Raw genomic sequence first — 16,621 nt, 5'->3', positions numbered from 1 at the left:
AGTGATGCCTGCAGCCTCACGACAGCAGCAGTGCAGACAGATAAAAGACAAGTCTGTTATTCTTTCTCCCTGAGCTTCAGTCAGGAATATTATTTATTTTACTGGCAGTGACCTTTTTTTAAAAAAAAAGAAAAAAAATCTGGTATCTGGACAAAATACTCAATAAATCCTCATCCTGCTTGGGGGCCAAAAAAGCTGATAGGGACATCGATTTGATATAATTATAATTATTTTAAAGATTATGAAGTATCATGAGTGAGACTTTTTGACATCTGTACCTTATTCTTCAGTTTGTAAATAAAATAAGTCTTTAGAGATTTATATTTGAAAAGGACAGATCAGGTTCACAGCTGCAGAACAGATAGTAGCCATTCATCCTAAAATACATCACAGTCCTCTTACTGTAATGCCATACAGTTTTGCAGTGCAGTGTCATTTTCCACTCAGTGAAAAAGGCCACATTGTAGCCAAACTGTGGCTTGCAGCTGCTTCTATATCTATATATATTTTCACTTTTAAGAAATGAAAGGTGGCTTTTATAATCATTTTTCCACCAGTTTTTTTTTCTTTTCACCAGCCTCCACAAAAACATATTAAAGATTTTGTAGATTTATGCATATTTTCCTCCTTCAGATGACACTTAGTCCTCAGAAGTTCTCGTTAATGTGAATTTTTAATAATCAAGGACTCTAATACAGTGTTTCACAGTCAAGCATAATTTTTTTTTTCTAATGATGCCTGGATTTTAAAATATGTATTCTATATTTTAGCCCACATATATTTGGACATATTCCCTTGGTACATATAGTATAGTGTGCCATTAATGAATTTCTCTGTTGAGTCCAAGGTGATAAAAAAGTAACTGAAGCCACTGACAGGTTTACATTGAGTGCTTCAAGGCAGATGTAAGTGTTTTTGTCTATTCACGCACACATATTACCTTTCATCATATAGTTTTATAATGAATAAAGACGACTTCTTTGTCTCTGCTATAGACCTTTGTTGTTGACAGCTGAATGTTCATGAACTGAGAAACTAGGATTAAAAAGCTCTTCATATTTCCATTGATAGAAAACAGAAATAAACAGAATGAGTCAGTCAGATGGGCTTGATGATGCGTATACATACACACAAAAACTGCTCTCACAGTTTGAAAGCCCAGAAAAATGGCGTGTGTACACTCCAGCGTGTATAGGCAGTTACGTCTGGAAAATGTCTTTTAAAATAGCTTCTGTTTTATTTCCATAACAACTGTGTGGGCTGTGGTTGGGAACAGCAGAATCATCACTACAGTAAATGTCATAGCACTGCATTTCGAATGCCTAAACTACATACTGTTTTCTAGATAAAGTGAGTTGACCTCGATTGTGAGTGAATGAGAAAAGTAGAGTAGCTGCCAGACAGTTGAACAGTCAGCTGAAATTCATGCAAGTTTGAAAAGTGGCATCCTTGGACAAACATCTTACATCTTATAGACAGCACACAGTGAGACGCTTGCAGGTTTGATTATTGTGTTTTTAATATAGTGCTGTGGCCGTGCATGAACTGACCAGGAAGTCTGCACTGGATGTCAAATAAGAAAAGTCTGAATTAATATATCTCAGATGCAGGTCTGTGGTGCATGTGGGCACCAGTTTGATAAATAACTTGTAAGCAGTGTGTAAATTTGGCAGGACTCTCCATATTGATCCAGTCTGGAATTATTTCACCTTGGCCTAGGAATATACTGTATATATTTTTTATATATATTTTTATTTTTTTCACTGCTTAGGCAGCAGTGAAATGCAGAGTGTGAAGAGTATGTTTCACTGACAAGATATTTTAAAATATATACATATTACAATCTGGAAGGAAGGAATGTCTGTAGAAATGAATAATTTAATCAAACCAGCAGTGTAGTCTGCTATGACAGCAACGTTCCCTTTCCTGCACAGTCTATGTGCAGCTGTGTTTTTTTTAATATATAGGGGGAGGGAACAGGTGTCAATGGCTTTCAATTTGACTTGTTAACTTTACTCGAACCTATTGCTTCTTTTCCATCCCTTCATAATCATGACCTCAGTTTTCTGTCTGAATGTATTCAGACAATGTCAGACGTGAAGAATGCAGTGTTGTCTCGTGTCTAAATAAAAACCACATGCATGTACTGTTCCTGTATTCACACAGTTGACAAAGACGTAAGTAAGAAAGAGAGTTTTCCTAAAGAATATCAAGGACAGAAGAGGAGGGGGGAGCGGGAAACAAGGATGTCGCCAAACTATTTTTAATCAACAAATCCCAGACTTTATTTATACAGTATTTTTTATTTTTTTATATTTTATTGTATTTTTTTTATTTGTATATATATTTTTATTCAAAGTGCTTAAAAACAAAAAGCCCCCAACCCCCAGGTGCCAGTCACTCATCGCCCACCACTACTGCATGTGAAGCAAGTAAACCAAAAGAAACTGAGCACAGAACTGACAAAAATCAACATCAAATGTCTCAATAATCAGTGACGACAAAACACTGGAGACCAATAGTTCTAGTCATTGAACCGACATCAGTATGGAAAATAAATAGTAATAAAACAGGAGATAAATAGATAATGAAAAGCTAATAACAGACAAACATAGTTACCCCATAGTTACAAAGTGATCACCTCTTTTTCTGCATTCCTATAATATTTAAAGAATCTGGTCGTCGGTCATTTCAATTCAAAGCTCCGTCTGATTGGAACAATCTCCCATGCCAGCTTAGGTCCACTACTTCTCTTCATAGTTTCAAAGCATCACTTTTAATCCACTTGCAAACTCCTTGTTCTTGTTTCTGATTTTTCTTTTATTTATTCCGGATTAGCTGGAGTTAGGAGAGCCTTGTCTGTGTGTGTGTGTGTGTGCATGTATAAATCCTGTCATTTCTTTCACTGTATTTTGTATTATGTGTATCATTTTGTTGAAGGACCCCCTCGAAAATGAGATGATTCATCTCAGGTGCTATCCTGAATAAATAAATTCAAATTCAAATTCAAATCCAAATAAATGTAGAATATAAAAGTAGGTAGTGATTATTAAATAAAACAAAAGCAGACAGCCATGTGTAATTTATACATTATATTGTGTATATATATATATATATATATATAGCATTGCATCAAAGTGGTGTGTTCACAGCTTTCTCACTTACTGTATGCGTGTGTGTGTGTGTGTGTCTCCACAGCCATGCTACGAGCGAGTCAAGGACTGGCTTAATGAGAACCTGGTGGCTCTTTGGATCTTTGCTCTATGCACAGCACTTACTCAGGTAATTGCAGCTTTTAAGTTTTATTTTTTGATTTTTTTTTTTTTTCTTGATATCTAGAGTACATTTGAAAACCAAGGCTCTTACTTTGTTACAATACTTTCAGCGTCCTTTGCGGTGAGTGCAGTACTGTGGACAGCAGGGGTCATGTGTCACCGCCGAGGACCGCATAGTGTGGTTTAACTGTCCGTAAAAGTCTTTTATTTCCTCTCCAGCCAAGTTGAACGTGATGGGCTTCCAAAATGTGAGAGGAGAAAAATACCCTTCTTGAAAACATTGATCACACGAGGCTCCTGTGGATGCTGCAGGCTCTTTTTTTTTGTCACTGGTTAAGATTCTCTTTCTCCTTTGAAAATTCTTCATGCAGCATAAGGAAGCCAGTCATCTCACATTTCTGTGATGTTTGCAGCTGATTCACACTATTTTACGACACAGATGAGTGTCACACAATTACACTTTGTGTTCAGACAAAGATGATAAAGTACTTGACTCTTAAGGTTGAGCACATGCTCTCAAAGGGACAGTTTACAGGCTTTTGTGCTCACAATTACTTTATTTTCTATGGAGCTGCACGTCATGAAAATATCTACTGGTCTTTGTTTGCTCTGAAATAAACTTGAACTTGAACCTCCATCTTCCAGGAAAAGCGTCTGAATCAATTGGTGAAGAAATAATTTTCGTCCATTCACACATCAAGCAGCAAAACTGAAATGCAGTTTTGGTTATTTTTCTCTGTTGAATGTGTTGATTTTATTCTGTGGTGAGTCTGGTCATCTCAGCAGCTCCCCAGTTCTGGTTGCTTAGTAACGATGGATGCAACAGGAACGCAACCTTCAAGCACGAAAAAATTAAGAAAAAATAAGAAAGAAAAAATTCATTTAGACAATCTAAAGAAAACATAAAACATTTTAATAAAACCTAAACATACAACTGAACATGTTATGTTCTCATGTATCATAGTCACAGGGGGACATTTTGGGGAAGGTGTTGAAGCCTTGATTACAATCAGTGGAGGGTTGACAGGAAAGGGCCAAAAACTGTTCGAGCATCTATAGTTTACGCGATTAGAATATGATATATAATAATATGTGCATATCATATGTGTAATAGACTATTTAAAACAGAACAATATGGTTGTAGAGAGTGTGAACCTTGTAGTGCTCTTATTAAAGCATTTCTTTATTCTCATTTAATCATTTACCATTTACAAGTAGTTTTATGTGTTTGGACCTTTGAAGCTTTATTAAGTGAGTTTATATTTATATAAGTAAGAGTTGTCAGAGACCAACTGAGCAAACTGATTTGAAAAAAAAAGGCCAATTGGTGTGCTATCGGGGTTCAAACACACACTGAAATGAAGAAAAATACACTGAAACCATATTATTACAACTGTTAGCTTGAATAATGAATATCTTTATGCCACTCTATATGCATATAAAGTCTCATCTCCTTTTATTCACCTGTGCTCTCAAAATCAGAGACCGAAACCCAAATACTGAAACTGTGAAATAACTAAGATGCATTTTAACTTTGAAAGAAAGAATTCTATTCATGCATTTAGTGAAAAGCTAATTGAGATAATGGGTTTTCAAAGCCTTTAAATACAATGGATGTCTTTTGCATTTTATGAGGGAAACGAGACAGAATAAAATGCAGAAAGATACTCCTTGATCTTATCATAGAAATATAAAGATGACTGTTCACCAGACAATGCATTACCGAATAAAACTATAGGATATAATGCTTACATATACTTAAAAAAAAGCAATAACAGAGCATCCACTTCCTGCAATCTGTGCATCTCATAGCAGAGCATCCAGATGCTCTTTTTATTGTTCTCTAAGTAGTAAACGTAATGAGATTTGAATATAACATGATATAGGGAATGAGCCAAACAGACAGAAGAGTTTACTTTCATGCCACTGTGACTTGGACATCTGATGCTTTCATGCCTGATTTGTTTTCTTGTGCAGATCCTGGGTCTCGTCTTCTCCATGACAATGTTCTGTCAGGCAGTGAAAGTAGAAACATTCTACGCCTAGCGATTGACCTCTCTGCCCTTCAGCACACTTGGATTGTTTCTGCTCATCGATGGTCTGACCCACCCTCCTCCTCCTCCTCCTCGTCCTCCTCTTCCTCCCCCATCTTCCTCAACAGACTCTTGTTTCCACTGCTTGTCCTCTCTGTGACATTTGCTCTTGGGTGTCACCGGTTCACAGTTTTCCCTCTATCAACAAGCACAGTGTCAGTGTAATTCCTGAGTTGGTTGCTATGGTTTGCTTTGTGTCGAAAGCTAATTTCCGTGAAGCTGAATTATGAACATGCATTATATATACAGTATATATATATATATATATATAAATATATATAAAAAAAACTGTAACCCCTTTTTTAATGTGTTTTGTTTTAAATTATTGTATGGTTTGTATGTGTCTTCAAAATGAGAGCTGCAAATGGGAAGGTGCACTGTGTGAAGTGCTGCAAGTGCATGTCTCCTGCCATGGTGTCTATTAAATGTTCTGGCTCCACTAAACAGCTCACACGTCATCTTGTCATTTCTTAACAGGAAACACTGAAGGGGTTTATGTGCAATCCTGCTGTAATTATGCATAACACCCTGAATGACAAACTGGACGGATGGGGAAAATTTGCCAGTACCGGGAATGTAAAGCTGTAAATATTGTCCCTCTACTGAGACAGACTGAGTCAATAAAATATTTTCTAGCACCTAACTAATCAGGTATTAATTAGATATATCTAATGAAACCAACCGCTTTACGACTTCACGCTCCATGGAACATGTGGCTTTTTTACTGGGTAGTTTTACATGGGACACGAGGATTGCACCACCTACAATAAGAACATTCTGCTGGAGGAATGTAAATGAACAGTAACCTCCAGACTGCTCAGAGACATTTTTCCACCAATAACAAAAATTCACCGGCAGGCTTTGAAGCCCCTTCTGACCCTTTTGTCTCCATAAGTTAGTTTTTTTCCCTTCTTTCTTAGATCATCAGATTTAATCCAGGGTATAAGTACTCTGTGACACACTTTGATTAAATGCCCCCCTTGGAAAAATGTTATGAAAGATAAGAGAAATGCTGGAACAGCAGTCACAGCAGGTGTATGTGACTCCTCTATCCATTTGTTAGGATTTTTCTTTCTTGGTTCCTTTTTTCTGCTTTCAAATAGTAGGAACTTTAAAGTACAAAAGAGCCAGAAGTGAATTCATCTACAGAAAGGTTTAAAATATGATGTCCAGAATTATAGCACATTTCACAATAAAAACACACAAAGGTGTGCACTTTCAAAACACGGAAATGGGAAACATTCAATAGAATAAAATAAACAAAAATGGCTTAGAGAAAGAAAATTGCTCAAGGCCGTGATAGTAAAGTCTTATGGCTGTCAGAAAAAGCCATTCTCTAAAAGTACATTTAAGATTTAAAGGCCGTAACTGAGTGAACTGACCTTGCCGCTCAGTGAGACAATCGATCAGCCTCTGGTTTTAACCTTAGTTTGGTAATAATATAATATATAATAAAAAAATAATATAGTTAGAAGACCCAGACTGTTAAGACAGCGTGGTGAAAAGAGCTCAGGTATTAACTCCAGTGTCAGATCCCTGATTCAGAACATTGAATGTGATTACACACTGGACTCTAAAAGAGACGGCAGAGAAGGCAACATTTGTGTCACAGGAGAAAAATGCTTTTAAAATGATGAAATTATGAGACAGCATCACATTAAAGAAACAATGTGATGATGTGTAATGTGTAAATGCTGCCGACATGAAGCATCATATGCAGCTGGGCTGACTGAGAGAAGCAAAAGAAACAGTCAAATTCATTTTAGTTCCCTTTGTTTTATGTTTATTAAAGCATCTTTTTACAAAACAAATGATCAACAACCACACACTCCTTGAGAAAAGCACTCAAGCAATTTAATTGCTTATTCAATTGAGCAATTTCAACAATATTATGCCCAAGTTTACCATTTACACATGTGCATAACAACGTACAGATCACAGTGGATCAACAAAGGCACAAAACATTTAGTCACAGGGATCTGGAACTGGAAAATATAGTATATACAATCACAAATTCATTCTGCGGGCTGGATCAGACCCTTAGGTGAACTGGTTCTGGTCCACGGGCCGTATTTTTGACACCCCTGACGTAAAGCCACACTGGAGGAATTCATAGGATAAATGATCGTAAAAACAAAGAACTCTCACCTTGCAAACAGTGTTTGTACAGATGAAACCATAATCTGTAAAGATCAGTCAAACATGTCAATCATCAAAATGGTTGAACTCAGCGAAGTTAATATTTGGGATATGATTATTGCAGATCTGTATTGTGTGTTGCTTTTTTTATGACTGCATAAAAGACGGAGAGAAAAAAAGAGATATTTGCATGTTGACAAATGTGCATATTAGCATGATAGTGTTTGGGTCTTTTGACTGAAATGAGGGTGATGATAAACCATTTTCTGGTTATAAATGAATAATTTCCACATTGTCCTCATCACACTCCAAAAATTCACAGCAAATGTTCTAACATTTCATCCCTAATCGTTGCCTTCTGCTTTCTTGCAAATGTGTTGCGTGGTTACACGCCACCACCAACCTCTTCACAGCAATGTGTTGTCAGTCTACAAATGTTAATGTGACATGAATCTCATTTTGCCAAAGTGTAATGCAATCATTTTTTCCCCGCACAAAATAAACAAGTGCAATGTCTGCATGGTTTGCAGAAAAGCAAACTAGCAACATTTTTCTGGGAGAGCAGTCCATCCATCCATCTACTACAGCTTTATCCTCCACATGAGGCTCAATCTCAGCTGACATAGGGCTGTTGGGGATCAGCTCATTCAAGATGGAGTCACATGCATCTTGGATGGAGAACACATGGCCCCTTGCTCAGAGACAAAGAGTGTCATAAAACTCAGTCAATAAAGATCCCTTATCTTCCACACATCAGTGGGAAACCCACCTCAGTGGTCACTTTTGGACATGTGACCCCCATGAAACAGGCCATACAAAAGCCAGGTTTCCCCTCTTTTCGCCTCTCTTCTTCGCTTCTCGTCTCCATCTCACCGGAGGACACAGGCTCCTCTGCTCTCCCCTGCCCTTCTGGGTGCAGGAAGGACACAGACGTCAGCTCTTCGACTGAAGACCCTTCAGCACAGAGCTTAACAAGCTTCCAGCAGCAAGAGACCCTCTCTGCTGATCTTCAAGCAGGCCCGCTCACAGCAGCCTGCTATCCTCCCATCAGAGGCAGCGACACCAGAGCCTGCCTAAGGATCAACCAAGGATCCAGAGCCAAGTTAGCTCCAACTAGCTAACTTTGTGAGGAGGAACCCGAGCCACAGACACCAGAAACACAGTCAACCATCTACTGTTCCTGGACCAACAGACAGCACCTCAAAAGGACACTTTGGCATCTTTTAAGGACTTGGTAACGTAACTGGGCCTAGCATAGCATTACACTGCTTGGCTAAGCATAGATGAAATGTTGTACTGAGCTTACTTGCTCACATAAAGTGTTGTTGTAATGTCTAGATTTAGGTTAATATGATGTTAGTGATGTCCATGCTTCTTAGCTCTCAGCTCTAGATGTGCATGCTTCTAACCACTCATCTAACCTGACATCTCACTTTACAAAAGTAGTTAACCAAGAAACACAGCAGCCATGCGGTCAAGAAGCCATCTTTGATTCCGCCATCTTGTTGTAGTTTCTTCGTCAACCGCCATCTTGATTTGTAGTCTACCTCTATCTGACTTGACCATTTGACCTGCATACACACAGACTCTCTCTTTTTCACACACATACACTGTATATAGTTACATTTAGTAAATATTCTTGTTTATATCTTTGATGTCTTTTTAATAAATGTTTTATAAAATATACAGTCTGGTCTGATTAATATTGCACAAGTGTGTATATTGCCAACCTCTTCCCTGTAGAATTCCAATCCTTCAATTCACCTAACTATTGATGTAGTATTGTGATTTATCAATTATTAAGTTAATTATTAATCATAATCCAAATTGGTAGTCCGCTTAATTTATGAGACTGTTTTTGGAGGTTATGAATTAATGGTTCATTCAGAACCGATAGTTCTCCTCTGTTTGAGAGGAGTGGTGCCCCGATTTGAGTTTGACTCAACTTTTTATAAGAAATTAATTATTCCATAATTAATCAATTATTAATATTCTAAATTCATAACCAATCACGCCCCTAATCCCAACATAATTGGTGCCCCGTGTGAGGCAGGGTACTGTTGGCAATTTATTCATAATTGTGTAATATTAATTGACCATCATTTTGGTCAATACACCAGGTAGATTCCCCAGACTTTGACTTTGGCGTTTCACTAATCCTCGACTGGAGTAGACTTCAGTTATACAGGATGTACCTTGAGTACAAATTAGGTTTACTACATGTAACAAAAAAAACATTTTGGTTATTGTTATCATATTGAGTCCTATGATTTTAACTTGTCTTTCAGCTTGCTAATGTTGCTAACTGTCCAGTTAACTTGATCTGTAGAAACTCGACACTGAAAATCTGGTTGGTAAATTAAGTGCTCTTTCTTTAAATAACACACAGCGTGCCACAACCCTGTGTCATAAAGCTTGTATTTTGTGCTGTTACTGCCGTGCATTTCAGCCAAAGTGAGAATTGAAATAGAGCCACAGTGTGCTATACAGCCCTGTGAAAATTGTGTACCTTGCTGTAACATTCATGTGTTTCAGCTTGAGTTAAGTTTAAGATATTTTCCCCTAAATATTTTCTTAAACCCTGCTCCCACATTTCTGAAGCCTAATATAGCTACTAGTCAGTGCTTTAGCTGCTTCAAAGAAAGCTCCTTTCCATGTGGTAGACATCTATATTGTTGTTAGCCAAGGGTAGCAACACTACACAGTGTTCCTCAGGTTAAAATAATAACAAATTGATTTGTTTGTTGTATTTTACAACTTGCTTAAACTCCTTCTTCTCTAGACCTAAAAATGGAGAATCCCTGTGTAGAACTGTTTGTTTCATCTCTTGCACAGAACCTAAAGACTGGTTATGTTGAGTTCATCAACAGGTTAAGTTTAAATGAGTGCAAGGAGGAAATAAACTCTCTCATCTATAACAGTGTTGATGCTAAGAATGCATCCAAAGCATCATTGTTGGAATGCTTGCTGCTGAATTTCCACAGACAGGCCAGCCTTTCACTTCAGAGCAAAGCAGCTCTAGAGAAAGACGTTGAGTCGCTAAGAGTGCAGAATGCTTGCCTCCTCCAAGAGGTAAACAAGGCCAATAAGAAAGCTGTGCGCTATTTATTAGACCTACACTCTGCAGAATCAGATCTTTGCTTCCACAAGGAAGAATTGTTAAAGCTTAGATCAGAACATCTCTCGACACCAGAGTTGTCCAGCAGATGTGACTCTGGTTATTCGGACTCACAGCCTCCCTGTAGTGAGCGTTTAACTCCACCACACAAGAGTGGTGAAAAGTTTCTCAATGAGCTTAACTCTTTGGGAACAAAGTCATATAGATCTGACATTTCTGATAAAGGCAGTTCAGTCTCTGGTAGAATTTCTACCCAGAACCCCTTTTATTCACACATGCATGACACTGCTTTCCATGCTCACCTCGATGGAGAGGGGGTTAGGTCAGTTCAGGACTATCCCTCCCCCTTTTCAGGCTCCTCTCTGCAGCATCATGGTGATAACAGCCATGCAGGCTTCACCTACCCCCCAGAGAGAACAGCAGGAGCACATGAAAGACATGCTCAGACCTCAGAATGTTTTCGTTTTAAGGTACTGGAATCTCTTGCAAAAGACATTGATCATTTTGATCCAGACAACTGTGATCACAACATTGACAACTATTTTACTGAGATAGACCAAGCCCTTATGGACCTTCCCTATGCAACCGGGAGGGAGAAGATTAAACTTGTAGAGAAAAGCAGCTCTAAAGCAGTCCGCAAGTTTATACAGGAACTTCCCCTCAGAGTTAGAAATAACTACACAGAGCTTCGTCAAGCTCTCATAGAAGAATTCTCCTCAAGTGTGGACGAGATTACTTCCATGGCTGCAGCCCTTCAAGTTAAACATACTCGTCGCGAACACCCGCGTGATTATTTCCAACGTTTGAGAAAGGTGTATTTTCAGGGAAGAAATGCCCCTAGCTTGGAAGAAAATCCAAATTTTAAGTCCCTGTTCGTGCGCAACCTTCACCCATGCATACGCACTCACGTTGTGTTTCAGACAAGCCAAGGTAAACTTTCCATGCTTGAGATAAAGAAAATATCTCAGATGGCTTGGGAATCGGTTGTCCCACCACAGGCGAGAGATAAAATCTTTAAACCTGACAGGTCAACTCCAAAAGTGTCACCCAGACAAACAATTTCAAAATCTCATCCTCACAACAGAACAAAGGGGGGTGACAAAAAGAAGCCTAGGGACAGAAAGCATAACCGCCATGTCCACTGGCTGCCCCGAGACAGGCACTCCCACAACAGAAGTTGTTGGAGACCATACTCAGAGATTCTGGCCCAAAGACATGATCAGCCACTAAATTACTCTGATGATGACCGCAGTATCTCAGAGTACAGTTCAGAACATGATCATGACCGATTTGACAGTAACAGTGAATCTCACCGCTTCTCCAGCTACAGGTGTTATAGCCCTAAGCCACAAGTTCCAGAAAGCTTTAGATACTAGAGCTCCACACTGGAACAAACCCTTAGGACACAATCCAATCTGTCCTGAAGAATGTCCATTCCTTGTTTATTTTAATTTTTTCTTAGTTTTATTAGATGAGTAGGTATCCGGATTTTGGGTACGCACATATGACAATTTCAGTGATTCTTAACACTGTAATAACCAGACTTATTACGTCACTTAAGAAAACCACTGCTCAACTTTGTATTCTTGGGCAAACTTTGTTTTTTTACTTTTTGTTTGTACCCTTCCAGCTGTAGGATAAGTTGTACACTAGTCAAGGACATCTTGTTATGACCATACAGGGCTAGTTATGATCACACTGATATCCATTTACAGTTGCCACTCTTGGTATTTACCATGTTAACACATCTAACCTTCCTCTTTTTACTAACCTGATAAAGTTAGGTTTTTTGTACAATGCCATTTTTGTATGTTCTTCATTTGTAATATTACTGCTTAGCCAAATTAGAGTTAATCAATGCCCAGATGTTACAAAGTGAATGAACTGATTTTCCTCTGGACTGTACACTGTGCACTCAGGATCACACATGGAGTGAGATCCTGAGTCCAAGGGGGGATTGTTGGGGATCAGCTCATTCAAGATGGAGTCACATGCATCTTGGATGGAGAACACATGGCCCCTTGCTCAGAGACAAAGAGTGTCATAAAACTCAGTCAATAAAGATCCCTTATCTTCCACACATCAGTGGGAAACCCACCTCAGTGGTCACTTTTGGACATGTGACCCCCATGAAACAGGCCATACAAAAGCCAGGTTTCCCCTCTTTTCGCCTCTCTTCTTCGCTTCTCGTCTCCATCTCACCGGAGGACACAGGCTCCTCTGCTCTCCCCTGCCCTTCTGGGTGCAGGAAGGACACAGACGTCAGCTCTTCGACTGAAGACCCTTCAGCACAGAGCTTAACAAGCTTCCAGCAGCAAGAGACCCTCTCTGCTGATCTTCAAGCAGGCCCGCTCACAGCAGCCTGCTATCCTCCCATCAGAGGCAGCGACACCAGAGCCTGCCTAAGGATCAACCAAGGATCCAGAGCCAAGTTAGCTCCAACTAGCTAACTTTGTGAGGAGGAACCCGAGCCACAGACACCAGAAACACAGTCAACCATCTACTGTTCCTGGACCAACAGACAGCACCTCAAAAGGACACTTTGGCATCTTTTAAGGACTTGGTAACGTAACTGGGCCTAGCATAGCATTACACTGCTTGGCTAAGCATAGATGAAATGTTGTACTGAGCTTACTTGCTCACATAAAGTGTTGTTGTAATGTCTAGATTTAGGTTAATATGATGTTAGTGATGTCCATGCTTCTTAGCTCTCAGCTCTAGATGTGCATGCTTCTAACCACTCATCTAACCTGACATCTCACTTTACAAAAGTAGTTAACCAAGAAACACAGCAGCCATGCGGTCAAGAAGCCATCTTTGATTCCGCCATCTTGTTGTAGTTTCTTCGTCAACCGCCATCTTGATTTGTAGTCTACCTCTATCTGACTTGACCATTTGACCTGCATACACACAGACTCTCTCTTTTTCACACACATACACTGTATATAGTTACATTTAGTAAATATTCTTGTTTATATCTTTGATGTCTTTTTAATAAATGTTTTATAAAATATACAGTCTGGTCTGATTAATATTGCACAAGTGTGTATATTGCCAACCTCTTCCCTGTAGAATTCCAATCCTTCAATTCACCTAACTATTGATGTAGTATTGTGATTTATCAATTATTAAGTTAATTATTAATCATAATCCAAATTGGTAGTCCGCTTAATTTATGAGACTGTTTTTGGAGGTTATGAATTAATGGTTCATTCAGAACCGATAGTTCTCCTCTGTTTGAGAGGAGTGGTGCCCCGATTTGAGTTTGACTCAACTTTTTATAAGAAATTAATTATTCCATAATTAATCAATTATTAATATTCTAAATTCATAACCAATCACGCCCCTAATCCCAACAGGGCGAAAGGCAGGGTACACCCTGGACAGTTGGCCAGTCTATCACAGAGACAAACCATTCATCCTCACACTCACACCTATAGTCAATTTGTGTTCAATTTGCCTAATCCCCAAATCTGCATGTCTTTGGACTGTGGGAGTAAACCGAAGAACCCGGAGAAAACCCACGCACACATGGGGAGAACATGTGTGTTTGTTCCGACCGGGTCATGAAACCGGGTCTGGGAGACCAGTCCATCTGGCCAAAACGTCCGTAGACAAAGAACGAACATCAATTGTGGGTGCATTTCAGATTTTAGAAACTGGTCTTATATCGAGCAAGCTTCTGTTGTTATGCAGCAATGCAATTTTAAAAAAGCAAAGACAAAGATAAAGATAGGTTGTTTCCTCATTTCACTGACATTGAACACACATGTGACACATACAGTATGTTTCACACACACTGTTTGGTCAGATAAACACTATCGACCTCTACACCTGTGTTTTCATGCAGTGCTTCAGATAATCTTATTAGAAAATAAGTCAAGATTAGTTGTGCAGCTCTTGAACACATATGGAGTCTCGAATGGCTTCACAGCAGCAGCAATATGAAACAACAAATGAAAACAATAAATGAAAATGACAATCTTCAGCCTCGGGCCATTAGTGAACTCAACAACAAATTCCCACTAAAACCTCACCAAACAACATTCTCTCTCCTGAAACCAGACCTCAGTGAAAAACATGTGTACCTTAGCTTCTCCCAGAACAGAGGCCTGTGCTTCACAGTATTTGTGTACATGCGTTTGCTTGGAATTGGCTGGTGAATGTGATCCCAGGTATGAAATAGAAAAATAAGCTGTTTTGGTGGTAAAATGAGCCTTGAATACCACTGACTTATGTGATTTATGTGAAGTTGGAAAATAAAGGTACACGTTGGCCTAGATCAGAGTTCTGAAAACACACGTGCTTTGGAAATAAAATGGGTGATTTTGTTGTTGTTATGTAGTTGTAGATCAAGTGGCAATTGGTTGTGACGTCACCCATTTTGAAGCCATGTTTACTTGTTATAAACTTTGTTGTGGATGGATTACTCAGTCAGATCAGGGGCCTAATTGACACATTCGATTTTTTTACTGCTTTTAATCAACTTCCTTTAATTAAACAGCACTCACAAAGTAGAGTTGATTATGAAATCAGCCACACAGTCCACATCCACATGGTGGACATCAGTGTGCGTCGTTTATGCCACAGTGGGTGTAACATGAGTAGAGAAATGAAACGTGTACTCGCATTAATAAAGCTGAGAAAAATATTTCCTCACACAGCTGTTGTGTGCCTCGTGTCATGACATTCTTCACTGCAGCGAACACACTGTGGCATTGCGTTCCGACAGCACTGAATGTCAAAATGTTGCACAATATCAATTTTCCATCATCCAGAGGAAGTTCATTTTCACTGAGCTTGTTGCACTCACCAAAATTAATGCACCCTCAGCTCTCCATGCATAACATCCACAACAGCTCTATCTTTGCACCAACTGCAACTAAAATAATGACTTTGGAATTCATACAGTTTCAGCAGTTATTGAACTGATATCACCTGCTTGGGTGATGCCACAGTCACCAGTGACATGTGACATGGAGAGGCACTGACTCAATCACAGTCAGATTTACAAATATATGAACCCAAACCAGTAGTTTATTCACTATTTATTGGCAGTATGCACATGTTTCATATCTATAGGTAAGGTGCATTTACAGTATAATGGCAAGAGTGGAGAGAACACATTTGCTCTGCACCCTCCAAGCACCTGTTGGGCTCACATGCGCCCCCTTCCAGTGTGGCAAGGTACTGTCTGTCTCACCGTCACATGCCTTTTCATTGTAGTTTTATGTCCGATCCGCAAAACAAAATATGTCCCACACATTCATGAAAGATAATAACCAGACTGTGGAAAGTCTGGGTGTCTAATAAAGATTAGATTAAAGAAAACAAAGATTATATTGGCGACATACACAGAAACAGGCACGCATGCATCAAGGCTCAGATTCAGGAAATACACAACGTTCAGGGATTTTAACCATAAAAATGATCAAAATGTTGGGAATCAAACAGAAAACAAGGCAGAAGGAGCATTCGCCAGGGTCTGCAAATGCAGGCAGAAGGAGCATCATTTAGTGCAGGATTGTGGCTGGTGCTGCTACTAGCAACGGCTCCGTCGCCAGTAGCAGATGTTTCTGTTGGCACAATCGTCCTCCTTCCAGAAGTTGTTAATGATACGAAAAACCATCATATGTTCACATTTCAGACTCGCCAAAAGCTTAATTAAGTAATTTAGATGAAAGCCACTGCAAGAAGCCTATAGTCTTAAACTGGTGGCTTACATCACAAATGTCTCTGCAGGACTTTCAAGAAACATGCAGGTGTTCCCTCTTAATGAAAATGGCTCTATGGCTTGGCAGGGGCCAATCATAGAGCCCTCAAATTATTAACAGGCCTTTAGCATCTCTGACCATCAAGATGCATTCACTGACCTCCAGGAAATCTATATCGTACTTAACTTTACAGATGTTAACACAGGTGTATTACACATAAATAGTGCACCTGTGCCCCCCACACGAAGGTCTGCCAGGTGTCGTTTTTTGAGTCTCTACAGT

At 39.2% G+C, this 16,621-nt stretch overlaps 1 protein-coding gene across 4 annotated transcripts in view; it reads left to right on the top strand.

Annotated features, from left to right (window-relative positions):
• Positions 1–5,814, top strand: part of tspan4a (tetraspanin 4a) — a 108,683-nt gene extending 102,869 nt beyond the window's left edge. For all 4 annotated transcript variants that reach the window (XM_058630288.1, XM_058630287.1, XM_058630286.1 and 1 more), the window contains 2 exons: positions 3,199–3,282; positions 5,253–5,814. In XM_058630288.1, coding sequence (XP_058486271.1) covers positions 3,199–3,282; positions 5,253–5,321 — 153 coding nt within the window. In that variant the 3' untranslated portion in view covers positions 5,322–5,814. The remainder of the gene's footprint in view (positions 1–3,198; positions 3,283–5,252) is intronic.
• Positions 5,815–16,621: the final 10,807 nt, after the last annotated feature.

The sequence above is a fragment of the Solea solea genome, chromosome 5, assembly GCF_958295425.1.
Source record: "Solea solea chromosome 5, fSolSol10.1, whole genome shotgun sequence".
In the NCBI taxonomy this organism is placed as follows: domain Eukaryota; kingdom Metazoa; phylum Chordata; class Actinopteri; order Pleuronectiformes; family Soleidae; genus Solea; species Solea solea.
Note: the sequence above shows the minus strand (reverse complement) of the source record. Positions and strands in the feature narration are given on the sequence as shown.